Source organism: Bombus affinis, chromosome 8 (assembly GCF_024516045.1).
Source record: "Bombus affinis isolate iyBomAffi1 chromosome 8, iyBomAffi1.2, whole genome shotgun sequence".
NCBI classification, from domain to species: Eukaryota; Metazoa; Arthropoda; class Insecta; order Hymenoptera; family Apidae; genus Bombus; species Bombus affinis.
In genome coordinates this window covers 5,914,133-5,931,805 of record NC_066351.1, presented here as the reverse complement: position 1 = coordinate 5,931,805, position 17,673 = coordinate 5,914,133, and the positions used below count along the sequence as shown (strand labels likewise).

The 17,673-nt window shown below is 36.1% G+C and overlaps 1 protein-coding gene across 5 annotated transcripts in view; it reads left to right on the top strand.

Annotated features, from left to right (window-relative positions):
- LOC126919631 (glutamate receptor ionotropic, kainate 2-like) overlaps positions 1 to 17,673 on the top strand; it is a 283,328-nt gene that overhangs the window by 252,225 nt on the left and 13,430 nt on the right. For 4 of the 5 annotated variants that reach the window (XM_050729101.1, XM_050729102.1, XM_050729103.1 and 1 more), the window contains 6 exons: positions 644 to 796; positions 5,897 to 6,118; positions 9,390 to 9,681; positions 10,191 to 10,329; positions 14,970 to 15,107; positions 16,660 to 16,858. In XM_050729101.1, coding sequence (XP_050585058.1) covers positions 644 to 796; positions 5,897 to 6,118; positions 9,390 to 9,681; positions 10,191 to 10,329; positions 14,970 to 15,107; positions 16,660 to 16,858 — 1,143 coding nt within the window. Of the gene's footprint in view, positions 1 to 643; positions 797 to 5,896; positions 6,119 to 9,389; positions 9,682 to 10,190; positions 10,330 to 11,790; positions 11,929 to 14,969; positions 15,108 to 16,659; positions 16,859 to 17,673 lie in introns of all 5 variants that reach the window. The other variant, XM_050729100.1, reaches the window with a different exon arrangement.

Here is a 17,673-nt window from a genome sequence, read left to right as displayed (position 1 = left end):
CCTTCAAGTTTTTAGAAATATTTTGAATATTTTATATTAGCTTAATTATATTAAAGGAAAAGCCTCATGTTGTATATAAATTCAATCACAAAAACTCAGGTTGCAAAACTCAGTGTGAAATTTCCATGTTAACTAGATTACTTAATTTTGCCTTAACTATCTGACCATATACCACACACGCGAGAAACAGACCTGATTCTCGGTTAAATGGCTCCAGGAATGATGTCTTGTAAAATCTTATGAAGATATTGTATACCTTAAAGGGAAGAAAGTGCAGTCACGATACAAGCAAGGACGTTGCTTGTTGAATGATGTTTTCAGAAGATTTTGATTCAATTCAATTCAAGAAATTTAAATGCATTAAGTAAAGTTTACTATTATTTATTGCAAGATCGTAAAAATCTTCACAATGCTGTCTCGTTTTTATCTAACACAGATAATATAAATAATAATACAATTTATTTGTTATGAAAGAAAATTTCAGCTTAATGCAATCTTGTTTCATAGAAATCGATATTTCGAAAATGTAATCTGATTTATGTGACACGGATTTTTATGTAAAAATTATTTCAAAAATTTGTTCCAACGATTTATTAATTATCATGAGAGTAATATGTTTGGTTATTGTCTCTGAATCTTGTAGACTGAAACGTCATTGATGTACGACGCCGTGCACTTATTTGCGAAAGCACTGCACGATTTGGATACATCCCAACAGATCGACATTAAACCGCTTTCCTGTGAGTCCACCGACACTTGGCCCCACGGATACTCACTCATAAACTACATGAAAATCGTGAGTATTTGAGCTATAATATCGAAAATTATGTATAGATATACTTATCGTATTGAATGTAGATAAAAGATGAAAAGCTATGAATGAACTTCGCATGCGCACTTAGATATTATTTTAGTGTATTTATTAACTTATATTTTAGGAAGTTGTAGTTATAGAAAGTGGCAAACGTTACGAATACTAATTTTGAACGATATATCGGAGGATAAAGGTAGATTTAAAAATTAAAAGTTAGAAAATAATCTGAAGAAATTTGGTCAATATTCTGCTGAGATTTATGAAATTTCATAATTCTATGAGCGTAATTCAAGAGCTGAAAATGAAATAAAGATTTGTTCCACCCACTAAATATGACAATACGTGCCTTAACATGAATATTTCATATACATATGTTTGCATATTATGTTTTTCCTATAAATGCAGAAACGTCCGTAATCCAGTGATTAAAATAAGACATATGTTATAATACCCCGCCTCGAATATTTTATATATATTCCAATATTGTCTGCATTCTACGTTATTATATTATTCCATTTAAAAAATTTTTATAAATGTATATAAAAATTTGCAATATAATAAGTAAAATAAAATAAAAACTTAATTAACCAACCAATACGTCCGGAATAAGTGAAAATGAAAATAATAGTTACTGTTAAAATACGTTTAACTTGTCGCGTGGAAATCTTATTTCGCGCGTTCCATTTATACGCCTGAGAAGAAGCCAGCATGTGTTTGTACGATTGTTCGCGAGGGAGATGTTCAAACAAAGCCAGCTGGTTTACGATGTCACAACGGATGGGGAAATTCCATTGGAGCCTTAATCCTATCGCGATATCGTTGGAAAAGCTCCAATTGAAAACGAGTCGAACGTTCAGGAAACGATGTTCGCGTCACGATGACGTCGGGAATTCGATATACCGATGGGAACGTCGGCCTATGACGTAATTGGTAAAGGGAAAGAAAGGAATTCTCTGCAGTGGAACGCGGAAATTATCGGGTTAGCTTGCTGCTTTCGTAGCTGCAGCAATTTTTTCTCTCTCGTCTCTCATGGGCTTTGCAAAAACACTCCTCAAACCGCTACATCGCCTCGCGGGATTACGAAATCCAGTTTAAATTTTCAAAACTGCGAGCAATTTACGATGCGCGATGTAATTAAGTAATTTTATATAATTACGCTGTATAATTTGTCGCGTTCACGCCATTTCCGTGTAAATTGAGATTTTCACTTGGATTTTATCAGCTATTAAATCCATTAATATCACGTTTCGTACTTTATTGTAAATTGAAATTTCTTATAATAAAATAAAATGGATTTCACACTTGGATTAATACATTAAACGAATCTAGACTTCCAACACCATGATTGATTTTTTTCTACATTTGCTAAGCTGTAGAATTTTTCATTTCGATTGAATCAAATACTTTTCCATTAAAGCACGTCTTTTAATGTTCTGTGCTAAACTACTAAATCACGATCAATTCAAGATCAATTCAATAACCAACCATTCCAAGAAAAACCACATCGCAAACATTAAAAACATTTCATTTAATTTTTATCGTATCTCAAAGTAATCGAATACATTTCATTAAAACATCTTTTATTATTTTTTTTATTACCATTTTTCTACATTAAAAATATTTACAAAAGTAAGAGATTAAATCAAGATCAATTCCCGCCAATCAATCTAAAAGGAATCCAAGCCAAACCCCACCGCAAACGCTAAAAATTTTCCACCAATTCACCCTTCCCCTATACCTCATACATATTCACCATTTCTTATCCCTACACAGAAACCAGTACAGCCTGCGTTATCAGCCACACGAACTAAAACCAACCAACAGCAACATCCTCGCAACTATTTCCCAAAAAATTGGCATTTCTGCACAGCTGCATAATCAAACGAAGAGGTCGCGCGGCCTACGCTTCTGCCTACTTAAACTAGCCGCAGATAAATAAGCGGTATTGATACGAAATATGCAAAATAGGATAGTAATCTAATTGCGCGGACGCGTAATTAGAGGTTTGTCAGTGGCGCAAATCGTTCGAAAGCGAGCTCACCACGCAAAAACGTCCCGTGTAACAGATGCGACAATGTTCCGTTGTCGATAGGCATCTTGCAGCCAGTTGTGGTGTTTCTATCGCTGCAAACGCAGATAAAGAGACAGAGAGAGGACGAAGAGGCCATGAGAGGTCGAGAGAGATAGGTGAGTTAGTAGGTTTATCGGGAACGTATCACGCAGAAGGGGGAAATTAATTTCGCGGAATTATGGCCATCGATCGGCCGTCCAGCCAATGTAATAAGCCATTATAACGATATGCTTAATCGGACTGTTTCTCTCTGTTTGGGATTCTCTGCTTATTAACGAGCGCCACGAGTGCTGCCATGTGCAAATGCAAATGTCTGCGGGAACTGTGCGCCTTCATACCGCACGCAGACGACACGATCTTTCCACGGTTCCCGATTGTTCCACTGAACAATGGAAAGTTACCTCCCGAGTTAAACGAAGCCGTCACTCCCATTGACAAATTATAGTTCGCGGTTTTGTGACCGTGAATCCTCGATGACGTCCGCGGCGACCACGAATGCGGTTAGGTGATGTTGAAGTCGACCTAGTGACCTGCAGTTTAAGACAGTGGATTCTGGTTCTACCTTCGTAGGAAGTACTGACAGGATTATTAATAGGGAGATGGAGATTATTCCTTTTGGAATATTAGAAGCGGAGTGTTGGGATTTTATGTTTGGCGCTTGGTAGAAGGGAGAATTATTTTGAGATAATTAGTTTTGTCCGTGTCATTTTTGCTATTCTACAATGTTTATAATACGGAGGACAATATTTGCTATTTTCGGATAACTATTGTATCTATTCCCATTTTATTGGGGTATTGTACGATAAATAATGGTTAAGTTGGCGTGTTAAGAAGCATACATAAGAGTGGGAGATAAGTTAGCGATGTTGAAGAATGAAAAAATATGGTCTTAGGAAATATTAATAAAAAATATACGATATTCAAATATATAACGCGGATATATAGAATATATGTCCTAATATCATGTCCGGTAGCGTATTAGGAAGAAAGTAGTTATTCATAATGTAAATATTATATCGAACCATTCTAAATGAGTTTCTAAAAATTATGTAATTAAAGTACCTTGTCGTAAGCAATTAATAGCAGTACGATTTGTTCGGTAGAAGACAGATTGTTTCTCAAGATGAGTGAAGATAATAATGATCGAAGCCGAGAAGACAGAAGAGTCTTAGAAGCAGTCATCATTTAATAAACGAGCTTCAACGAGTTTAAACCGCTACAAGAATATATTGTTAAGTACCATGCAACACTCGAGCAGATTGGGTGTTTTGAATATCATTGAAATTCGTATTCTAATCGTTTAAAACATCAGTATCTGAAACAAACAGTTCTCTCGATCGAGTAGTTAACACGATTCAGGTTCAAATGGGCTACGAGTACTTCCTTTAAAACTATCTCAAGATAACATCGTTTGAAATTTTAACATTGTTGTTTAACAAGCAGTTTTAATTGGGACGCAATAAAATGAAAATTGAAAATGTCTGTGCGCACAAAGGGATTCTTCCTGTGCAAATCCTTTTTTAACGCAATTCTTTTTTATCCAATACAAATATAATTGGCATAAATCTATATCGCAGAAAATTTTCAGGATATAACACAAAGAGAAATAATGAAACTACCATTATTCTTCCAAATATGGCACAAAAGGAACAACGGAACAATATAAAGAGTAATGAATAAGATATATAGAACATTGCAACAATTAGCACCGTAAACAGAAAATTCGATTACCTCAAATATCAACCGGATCAATAACGAGTCCTGGCTGCAATAACTGTATCTCTTCCCTGGATATCTGGATATTTCCTCTTATGTTTATTTTATTTTTTTTCAATATTTGCATCTGCTAACGATGTCCGCTGTTAGTGTTATCATTGATGAAACGAGTTCGCAAACGTAGTCGTGTGAATATCGCACGATCTCGATGTCGGTGTGAAGCGATAATATTATTTGTTGAATAGAAAAACACTTCTCATCAGGTTGGTTGACTCATATCGCAGTTCTGCCTTCAATTCTACTAATTACGCGGCGCGTAACCGGGAACAGGCGGCTCTTTCGAACGCGAAACACGAGCGAACGCAATTTGCCGCCGAAAATTTCGTATCAAGGCTGCCTTGGTAATTATGCAGGTAATGGCAACTTCCTCTAATTTTCCTCTGGTTACGCGGCTCGATTCAACGCTAAAATTTATTGGAAATCCTCGTTGCGACTCGATCACAGTTTCATTATGCAATGATTCGCTTGAACAGATCTTGAATATTTTTCCAGTTGTAGGGGGAAATTTTCGATTCGATAGGAATAAGCAAAAACAAGAAGGAAGATGGGTTCACGTGGATCGTTTCACGCGTCGATCGCGGGGCTGAGTTTAATCGCGCGATATGCTCGTGATCCACTGATTAGAGCTAGTCACCCAGAATTTCGTGTTTAATTACGCCGGCTAGCTCAGTTACGCAAATGTGCGGTTCATATTGCGTCCGCTCGATCAACCAGTCGTCTCCACTCTAACGTTTCGAATTTCCCCCATTTGTAAATATTGAATACCGTTTGCCTTCGTAGAATGGAAAATTCGATGGCTCCAAAGGGCTGGAATATGGACTCGGAGTGTACCAAAATTAGTTAATTTATCTGTGTACATATATATATATATATATATACATATAGAGATATGAGGAAAATCAAATTTTTTGAAAGTATTTTTCGATAGTAATTATATTATCTTGTATATCTATATTTGTTAATTTTCACATGGTGATTAAGGAAAGGTATTTTAATGTAATTTAGTTGTAAAGAAAATTGTCCTGCTGAGTGCGAAAAAAGTAGGTAGCGGGTAATTCCAAATTGTAGTTAATTAATAAGTTTTTGATCCGTGTCTTTCCTCTTTCATAATATCTTTACTCTTAGAAAAATCGTATTACCTACAGGATGAGAATAGCAGTTAATAAGTGATGTCTACGAGTATCATCTTTGTTTTCCTTCGAAAATTGTCAAGAGTGTTTAATATTTGTTTCTAGGTCGAAATGACGGGGTTGACAGGAATTATCAAGTTCGATCACCAAGGATTTCGCTCAGACTTCATTTTAGATATCATCGAACTGAACAACAAGGAGGGGCTGAAGAAGATAGGGACCTGGAACAGCACCAAGGGTATAAATTTTACGAGGAGTTACAAGGAAGAGTACACTCAAATCGTGGAGAATCTTCAGAATAAAACTTTCATTGTAACAACTATACTGGTAAGTGGTTAAAAGATACTCACTGTTTTAAGATTTTCACGATTATTACGAAATGTAATGTAATGTAATGTAACTATTAGAAATTAATTAAACGAAATATTTTCTATTAAGATAATGAATTCTTCTTAGAATATATAGAAAATTGTTCTCAGCGCGTATACGTTAATGTATTGCAAATAATATTTAAAATTTATTATACGAATTGTTGCGAAATTTTTTTCCCAATGCTGCAAGACGAAATCTAGGTTACGCGTAAATCTACGGAGCTAACATGACGTTCTCGTTCCTTTAAATCCGGAATTTGAAGTCATAGCTAAATTAATTACCCATTCGCTAATTAAAAAGCTTTATTACCTAGGATCATTTTCTTACGTCATTATCATACATTTTCTAAAATCTCGGGAACACTCGCTTACATAAACGCGAACGTGTTTAAACGAACAGGAAAAAAAAGATCGTATCCCACGTTCACACACACGGAATTTCTAATCCTCGAGTCAACTTTTCAAAGTAACCAGGACATTTCATCCTCGTTTTAATCAAGTAAAGTGATTTCCCTCAAATCTCCTGGTCCGACCTCCATCTGCGCCGGTTCTCTCATCTGAATTTAAAAAATTGTTCTCTTCCTCGGTGTTTCAGCATTCCACTGCCACGTAAATCATTCGTGTATCGTTAAAATCCTGACTGTTTGTTTTTCCTGAATGAAAAGGAAACAGAAACGAAGTTCAACGAACGCCGCGCGGAAGTGGACGCACTTCCTTTTCCTTTTTCGTTCGTCGCCTTCGCCAACTCGTTAGCTTTTCTTCTCTCTTTGACTCCCTGCCTCTTTTCCCTAGTACTGCCGCCACCTCGCGGTACTAGTTCTTGCCACGACGAAGAGAACCAGAAGGAAACCGGAAACGGCGAAGGGATACGCGATGTAATTGAAGTTTTCATGACGAGCCAGCCGACCGTGTCACTTATTCTCGCGATAATTGCGACGACAAGTAATGCAGTGCTCGTGAATGTATTAACTAGCTAAGAAAGTTGTCTTCCTTTGGAAGAAGTCCGACAGAGTTGAATTGGGTTGAGTTTTGTGGTAGTCGAGATAAGGGTGCTCGTCGCGCATCCGACGAGACACCGAGCCGCTGGAAACTTAAACAATCTAACGCCTGGCGTCTTTAAACGTCTAAGCACCCTGTATTTACGACGAAATTAATCGGATTATTCGTCGACGTGCTTGAATAGTGGACCACGTTAATTCGTTGCGCTCTTGAAAGTTACGCTCCAGTTTCTGCGAGTTAAAAGCTATCCTCTTGTTGACAGAAGTGGTATTAGAGAACGATAAATTATTAAGGACTGTTAAACGTACAATTCTGTTCTAGCCTCTTGAAACGATGAAATTTTCCGCTCTTTTTTATTTGCATTAAACATTTGAAAATTATATTCATCTACGTGTATGCTGTATGGAATCGAAAGTACTCTATCTACATCTGAATACGATAAGACCTCTTATAGAAACAAAATTAAAAACGAAAATAATATTTTTTCATCTAAGTCCTAATATTAGAGAATACCGATTTTGAGCTAATAAATAAAATATTCTTGATAAATTAATCTACATATATTTTTTCGAGTATGACAATTTGTAATAAGATAATTTAGATTATTAGATTATGAAGATGAGTTATTTTTATACATCATTTCTCCTTCACTTGTACAATCGCGTACATCATATTTTTTACGAAGTAAAATTTCCATTTTAAATATAGATCTTCATTCAAATTTTCAACTAACGTAACTAAATATCTCCAAAGTAATTTATCATCCCCAATTATTCGTTTTTATTTTCTTAAAAAACATAAAATACAAAATATGTACATATATAAATATTTCATAGCAAGTGCACAACTTTGATAAATGAACTTCGCAAGAGTTACGAAATACGATTACGATCAAATTTTCCTCCAGAAACTTGCCTCGAAGTTTTTTAAGAATCGGCCACGTACGCCCGCAACATCAATTTCGAGGAAGCTTCTACGAAATTCCACGTCAGTGCCGGCATTTAGTTACCGCGTTTCGCGTAAACGCGTCATTTCGCGAGCGACACGCGGAATTCTAAACGCGCGGAGCATCCAGCCACCCATTCGTGCAATCACCAAATAACTCTGCGAGTTTTCATCTCTCTGCGCATGCAGAGGTTATCATCTGTTCCTCGCGTTCCATCAAACGAGCTTCCTTTTTGAACAAAGAAAGAAATCCTGTCGACACGAGAGTGCAACCCTTTCAATTGCGAACACGCGCATGCATATTCAATCTCTTGCTCGCCGCAAATCACAGCTCTGTGAATTAAGCAGTGTTGGGGTCCGAAAGAAGCTTGTGTGACTCTAGAATTTTTATTACTCGTCGAAATATGGTTAGGTTAAGTGCAATAGTTTCACATATGCATTGCGTTTCGTTGCTGTGCACAGTCAACAGGCTGTTCATATCCGTATTTGTAAATATCCAAACATGTTCACGTCGTGCTTTATTACTTCGTGTTTTATTCACATTTTCGTGCTACTCGACATGGAATGCTGTCAGAATGTTTTACCTGGTATACCTTATAAGCATATCGTAGAATTGAACGTTGCCTTTGCTAGCCAATATACGATCAAGATGAAAGAATTTGTTAATTAAAGTCACCTTGATCAATTACAAAAATCATTTTATGATTTTTCACTAAATCATGTTGTATTGAGTTTAATCGATAAATTCTTGAATTTGAATTGTATATCTGTTAGCAATGACAATGTTCAATCCTGAAATAACTTTTCAAGTTCTTGAATAATACTAAGTGTTAGTATCTGAATAGTAGTAATAATAGTAATAAATAATAATGGCAAACAACATATCGGACGCAGTGTTTTATGCATTTCAATGATAGCCGAAACAAAAATGTGTTCTACGTTTGACACACAAGTAATTACAATTGTAAACTCATAGTTTTTCAAATCATCATAGATCTGTTTGTCCGAAAATTCAAAATACTTCTACTTTTACTCATTTATAATGTAAATTTTACAATCACTCTACAAGCTTTCCAATACAAACACAGATATTATAAAAGATGTACCACTTCTTACAGATGAAACATTGTCAAAAATGTTTCATATATGACATGGTTATGGATAATAAGAAAATTTTATACAAACATAGATAGGATATTTTAAATATCATCTTTGCAGTTTAAAATATACACTGTCAAAGAATCCCTTATTCGATTACTGGCATTAGTTTACTAATCTCATAGAGCGCGCCATACTGCATGAGGAAGGACTCGAGCGAAAAGCTGACCGGGAACGCACAGTTCGAGGGCTACAGCGTCGACTTGATTTACGAGATATCGAGGATTCTCGGTTTCAATTATACGTTCCGCCTGGTACCGGATGGACGGTATGGCTCCTACAACAAGAAGACGAAAGAGTGGGACGGTATGATGAAAGAACTGTTGGATCAGAAGGCGGATCTAGCGATCGCGGATCTAACCATCACGTACGATCGGGAACAGGCGGTCGACTTCACCATGCCGTTCATGAATCTAGGTGAGCGATCAGTTTGATCTACGATTCCAAGAAGAACCTTGCTCATCGCGTGGAATTGATTTAACGATCGTAAACCTCTACATGTAATGGGGTTGATTGATTCTTGAGATATTTGAAAACTCCATCACCGGATGGAGCAAGATTCGATGGTATATTTTCTTTCAATTGAAATTTTATGGAAAATTTTGGATTAGAAGAAGGGTCAGAAATTTGTAAAATGTAATATGGATATTTTAATGAGACTAATTAATTTTTTTACTAACCGTCTATAGAAGAAATTTGTTCGGAAAAGTATTAAACATATATTCAAATTCTTAAAAGTTTTACATTTCGTACATATTTCATTCTTAAAATTTATTTTTATATCATTTTTTTAAATATCTTTTGTACCATTTTTAAATTTTGCTTAATAACATCTTTTCATTATATCATAAACAACATACGAACACTTTTGACGCTATATATTCAAATTTTACGATGGATTTACACATGTGATCTAAAATTTACAGGGATCAGCATACTGTACCGTAAGCCTATAAAGCAGCCACCGAATCTGTTCTCATTCCTCAGCCCGCTTAGCCTCGACGTTTGGATTTATATGGCGACAGCTTATCTAGGCGTCTCTGTGCTGCTCTTCATACTAGCCAGGCAAGTAAATCCATCTTACCAAGCTGCGATAAAAATATTGTACCGACATCGGTGAAATTTTGCATCCGAACTACGTATTCGATAGGAATGAATCTCTGAACGTAGTATATTTTATCGTTCGGTTAGACTTTCGTTGTATTGAGAACTCAACAAATCTCCCGCGTTAATTTTTAGATAGAGAAATAAGACAAATTAACACGCTCACTGCCCAAACGTTTTATATTAATCAGGTATTTTTCGTTCACATTCCAATGATATGCCTCTCAATTAAATCGTTCACCTTTCTCCATTGCTCATACTGTAGATTGTTATTTTTCTATCAAACAAAAATTGATATAAGATCTACTGTTATGTTATTTTTTTAAATCATACTGCACAGGATGTATTATTTTAAAATAAAGCTTTATTTTATTTTGCATTTATTAGTTTCTTCGATGAAAGATCTGGATTACAGTGGATTTTCGTGGAAAATCGGTCACCAAGTTACAACTAGCTCTTAAGTTCTTAATAATTGAAATATCAGTAATCGTTATAAAAATATTTCGATAGTGTCCTCGATCAAGGCTTAGAACTCATAAATGATGTATATTATTAAGCTTTCTATTGTTTACGGGAAAAGGTAACTAAAGTGAAAGTTATAAGAATTTGAAGAAAACATGGTGAATATGGATCCATTTGTAAGCAGCAGTATTTTTCAGAATGCTTAAAGAATTACACCAAGTAAGTCAGTTGTGATTGATTTCATTTGTAATATATTTTTTTTCACAATTTATAGCGAACGAGCGATATTTTTTCTATTTTATCAGTTCTATTCATCACACGTCTTAAATAAACGTCATTCACCAGTGATTGTTTCCATGCATAAAACACGCTGCATATACCTACATGAGAGATACCCTATATCGCGCGTGATGCAGAGGACACGCCCGAATCGAGCGGTGTGAATCACGAATGATGTACAGGACAGTGAACGTGCTAAATCGACCGAACGCTACAAGAATTATTAGCGATCCTAGCCTCGATAAACTCTGCGTATTCACCTCTGTAAACAGATGTTGCGTTATCACAAGGATATTGATCGTAGAAATAGAATTTCTCCTATACGTTCGCTGATAATCTGCATACATAACGCACAAGCATTTAATTCACGGTGACTCGCGAGTATCTTTCTCGAAGATACATAGAAACTCTAATTTCACGGTCGACGTGGTTTCGAAGTCGAGCACGAGTGAGTCTGGTTACGCGAATAAAAGTAACGTACATACATACATATAAGATCAACGCAAACGAAGGAAAGGAACAGACGTACCCGCTGACTTGACTCGCATTCCGTTCGGCCTTCTTTTTCTGCTCTGTCGACGCGGTTAATCTTCGTACGTAAATGGCGAACGATCCGTGGTGGAAGGCAGATGCATCCACGCTGAAAAGGATCAGACTGTTGTCTAGAGTTGATCAGTTTAGATTCACCCCGTACGAGTGGTACAATCCTCATCCGTGCAACAAAAACCCGGACCATCTGGAGAATCGCTTCAAGCTGCTCAACTGCATGTGGTTCACCATCGGATCCTTAATGCGGCAGGGCTGTGACATTCTGCCCAAGTAAGCCGTTAGATTGGCATCACGGTCGCTTGATCATTTCCTTTTATCTTTTATCCTTTTCTTTTTACTTCCCTCTCTTTTCTTCTTTTTTGTCTTTTAACCGTCGTTTACGTTTTCCCCTCGTCTTTCTTATTCGTTCTATTTTGCGTCTCTAGCTGGTTTCGTTGTGTATTCGACCTAAAAACACGTTGTTTTCCACCGCCTTTGAGCGGCGTGTCGTCGACTGAACGCATGTAAATCGAGAGCGATGACTACGTAACCGACGATCCACTTTCGTAACGATTTACTTGTTCATGTCCCACGAACGCACAGCGTTAGAATACTCGAGCTTGCCTTCGCTGCAGGAGGATGAATTATTCAGCGGACTGATTTCGTGAAACCGCTTTTAGCTGGCCAATTGGGATCGGTTGTTGCGGGTTACGCGGATTCGACGAAGTCGCTTGCGATCGGGATCGGGAGTTCGATCGTAGAAATCAGAATCGTGTTCGATATCTGAAAATTATTCTAAGGAGAGATCGTTGGGGTTTAACCATTGTTAGAGGAATCAATTTATTGTTATCGAGAAGATTACTATTTCGGAAAGATTCATATAGGAGATCATGAAATTTTATATTGTTTAGTCGTATGTATGGAAATTCGCATGAAAGATATTCGAGAAGCGAAAGATTCGATATTGTTGTTTTCAGAAGACTATGTCGCGGATAAGATTGTATAAATTATAAATTGGAAGACAGTTTAATAATTGAACTTCTTCGATGTTAAATTGATTCTACATATTTCGTAAATATTTTTGACAAACTGGATTAATATTCAAGTTTTTGAAGAATAGCTAATTTACTCTTGCAAGTTAATTAATCGCGATAATAATTGCAAATTTCAAAATACTTTTAAAGAAGACATTTATATAACTAACTTATTTTATTTTGTATTGTATGTAATTGAGCAGTATGGCTTCTGAGCGGATCAATTGCCGCATAAGTTGTGTCATAGGGTGTAGAATTACCTGGCAGTCTCTCCTTAACGTGACTAGTACTTACAGATTTTAAACGAATATCGATTAACGAGCGGACAACGATCCTCAGAGTCGTAGCTGCGTTTCCAGGTACAAAAGAAAAAGAACATACTTGAAGATTGTCTCGACGAGAATAAACTCCTATCTCATTCGATACTTTAATAATATTATTCTGTTAATAACGTAATATTCTTCTTTAATTCTTGAATAACATAATATTAATTACAGATAATATTATTTCAGACTAATACTACGAGTTAAAGATACTGCATTAACTTGATTATAATTGCATGGTAACCATAAATAATGAGATAAATAGTCAAGTTGGTAAAGTGGTTTTAATAAAAAAACAAATGAGCTGAACATAAAAAGAAATCTTGCTGAACATTCGGAGATTTAGATTTCGTAGGACTCTTTGCTTTTATTGAAATATCATAATATATCCTGTTCCTTAATGATAGTAATCAAATACCAATGAGAAAAGACAAAACTATGCCCTCAAGAGAATAGACCTAGAAAAGAAGAAAAATGCAAAATAAAGGTGACCTTAATGTCTCCTTAACGCTTCCACCTAAATCTCTAAAATCCTCCGCAATGCCGAGGAGCTCCCGCGCAGGAAATGTTCCTGTGTAATTCTAAAAACAGAGAAATCGTTTCAAGTTAAAGATAAGATCTTACGTGGAGTAACGAGTACCGAACGATTATCGGAAGGGCATTGATTGAACGCAACGAATGTCTGTTTGCTCGGATTAAGTCTTTGTCATTATTCAGTATACAGCTAAATTCAGCTTCCTGAATTTACGACGGAGATTCCTGGCACACACACGTTACTACTTCCTACAATTTTTAAAACTATTATTCAATCTCTTCCCTTGTCGAAGTTAAAAGTTAAGGCCTAAATATTAATTTATGATTCCCGAATCCTATATCAATGCAGATGATGAATTATTATTGTATCATAGCTCGTACATTAGACACTAGTATACTTGCACGGACAATACAATAAACGCATGAGTTTTTCAAATGTAATTTTTTGAAGAAAATGCCAGTTTATGTATCATGGAACTATAGAAATTCACTTTATAAAATCTATATATTTCATTTATTTAATATTTAAAATCCACTTTAAAAGTATTAAAAATACTCCAAAAAGAGGACAGTTTATTTTTGGGGAAACATTTATTCGCGCTTATAAAACATTATGCCTTAATAGTGTACTATATTAGGAAGTACAGGTATGTTACTAAACAGCAACACTATGTGTTTAAAGGTTAAACCCGCAACTCGGTACATGGTTGCTTCATCAATCAATGAACATAGTATTTCCCCTTCAGCCTGACCAGCACCCTCACCTTGTTGACTTTTGGGGTAGCTGGATGAGTTATATTAACTACCCAAGCGAATAAGATTGTCGCCGATTCGCTAATTTGGTCAATACGTTCAACACATTTTATAAAATATTTGAGAACTTAAATATTTATAGGATTTTTTATCAGAATTTTCCAGTAAAATTTGAAAACAGAATTTTGTATAAATTTCAAACAATATCTGCGTTGCATCAGTTCGTTGATTATACATGTAGATATATCAAAGATTTCTTCAGAAATGCTAGGGAAATTAGTATAGGTAATAAAAAATCAGTTAGAAAAATTAGAAATTATAAATGAATGCTACACTGAACAAACAAAATAAAAGAAATAAATACTATGTTGCTTTATGTCTTGTTCATGTTTGTTTTTTTGCGTTGATCACATGAAACCATTTATTTACGTACAGAGTACATATATCATAAATATGAACAAAATTCAAATTGAATGAGAAAAGAACGTTTCTCTGTGTGCTTGTTCATCAAGTCTCTATACGACACTACTTATATCTAAGTTCTCATATTAAATTCGGGTCTCAAATAATCCGACAATTACGAACGCGAAGATTGTCAACACATTAAAATCGATTGGATCCGTGGTATCACGCGCGTGCTGCGACTCTGAGGTCTAATCCTCTCCCTTCTCCTTTCACGTGTCTGCAGGTTCAGCCCTTACGAGTGGGAGAATCCCCATCCGTGCAACGGACAGTCCGAGGTCCTCGAGAACGAGTTCACCCTGATGAACTCGCTCTGGTTCACCATAGGCTCGCTCATGCAGCAAGGCTCTGATATAGCGCCGAAGTAAGTGACACGAAGAAAATACAGCTAGTCAAACAACCTAATAATAATATATATCTCTCTGTACTTACGTGCTCATGTATAATACGAGCGTGATATTTTCATTTAATTCGTCGCGAAATTGCTTAATGTCAAACTAACATAAGATAGAGACAGTAATGCATACGAGAGATTAGACAAAGAACGACTGTCGAGCGTTTAACCTGCTTAATTAACTAATTTAGTCGCGGTCACGGTTCACCTAAGCATAGAAAGTGATAGAATAAGAGCCTTCAGGCTTTTACGTATTGAGTTCTTATAATTAACACTGTTACGCTTAACATTGTATTCTAAATAACATTACTGCGTCCGACTGCAAGCGTATCCAAAATGGGAAGGTTTTCAATGTTTGGGAACTTACAATAAATATCAGTATCAATGTGTCCTTCGGTCTCTGATGGAACTAAATGCTAGTGGAGGGTTGGGAACATTTTCCTCTTGAATACGGCTTATATGCGGAAGCCTCAAACAGTGTTGAACGCAGCAATGTTAGTCTACAGCAATACTAAGTGTAATAGTATTAATTATGAGATGATAGTTTAGTTGGGATAGGGAAGAGCGAGATTCGGGGCCGTAGGTGCTAACCCAATGTATGTGACGATATCTTGGATATGCTATATCGTAGGCTTGCTGCAACCGATCACGTTCGCGTGTCGAGAACTTGCCGACGTGCTTTGCTATCGCCAGAGCTAATGCTCTGTCTCGTCGACAAAGACGGCAACGAACACGACCACTACGGCGACCGTTTCGTTTAGTCGAAGTTGTTGCTGCTCCCTAGAGTCCACCTCCAGCCGTGAAACTGATACCGCGAAGTAACTGAGAACACCGCGGCACAACGATACTTGAAGGCTCTGATAAGTTTTCGTGAAGTTTACAAGGCGTGTAAAGCCATGAGATCAAGCAAGAATCAGGATTTGATTTAGGTAATTCGGTTAATATAGAGTAGTTTCGGGAAGCAGCAACAACTTCATCGCATCGAACATTCAACACTTTCACTGTTAGATGAAGGATCATCATTTGTTATCCGAAACTTCCTACGATACGGCCCCTATCCTCGAACGGTTATCGTTGTTTCTCTTTTATTCATATTAATTGTTGTTATGCGTAGAGTTGAAGAAAACGTTGCGCGAACTGCATGAGACGCTGCAACGTAGAAGCTTGATGTATTTATTATTTTTTATGCATTTAGATGACTTTTGTACATATTGGTCATGGTATTTCGCGTGTTTTGAGTTTTGTCTCGATAATTTTGAGATATTTTTAAATCAAATATCTAATGCCTCTCGAATATCACGAAGATATATCGAAACTTACGAAATAGAGAGTAAAATCTTTGTTACATACTTCTTTCTAAAGTTATACGTATATACGCTTGAAGTATGTTTGAAGGAATAGAAATTCGATCTTTGAACAAATATGAAGTGCAGTTGTTTTAAATTCATGCGAAAAATACGCATTTCGAGTCGACTATCGTTGTTGAAAATACCGATTGCACCGCTTGAATTCTTCTTCCCAGAGCCGTGTCAACGCGCATAGTGGCGGGTATGTGGTGGTTCTTCACTTTGATCATGATTTCTTCGTATACTGCCAACTTGGCCGCGTTCCTCACCGTCGAGAGGATGGATTCGCCGATCGAGAGCGCCGAGGATCTTGCAAAGCAGACGAAAATCAAATACGGGGCTCTCAAAGGAGGCAGCACTGCGGCCTTTTTCAGGGTAAGATCAGATGAATAACTTATAAGTGAGCGCTACACAAACGTAAAATCGTCTTGAGTTATGTACGTTACCGTTCATGAGTATCTGAGCACTTTGGTCGATCTACTTTGTAGTAGTAATATATGAATTTTATCAAAATATACAAATTCGTGGTAAATTAATAATTAGATATCAATAGATTCTTGTGGAGTTACTAAAGTATTTATTAAAATTGTAGCTATGATATTTTTTACTATTTATTATATATACTTTTTTCATAAATATTAGGACAATTTCTAAATTTATTATGTAGGACGTGATAATTCCTGCAAATTAAGAAAACAATTGATCAATCAGAATTTCATATTTATAGAATAATTTTATTTAAGAAATTTTTAAAAATTATTTGTAAGAGTCATAGTTGGTGTAATCGTGTCACAATATTTTATTAATACATGTAGCTACGATGATTATTTAAGAAATGGAATTATTGGAATTCAATTCGTTCTTAATTTTTTCATTAAGATACATTTTGTCAGAAATAAATAAGAGTTCGGATACTTTTGAACGATGGTGTAGACCATTTGCGTCCATCGATAAATCGTGCATATATCAAACAGCATGTGTTACGATGTTGAAATTGTATCAGAGAATGGCTCATAAGTAGACTGGAGGAGCATAACTTCGCGAGAAACGAGAAGAAACACGAGGGAGAGCGCGTGTTGCTTGAGAAAACATCGCAGCCATTATTTAACGTTAATTCCCGTTTAATTTCGGTATTATGAAACTTTATTGCAACAGATTACGCCAGAGGAGGAAAAAAAAAAACACGGAAG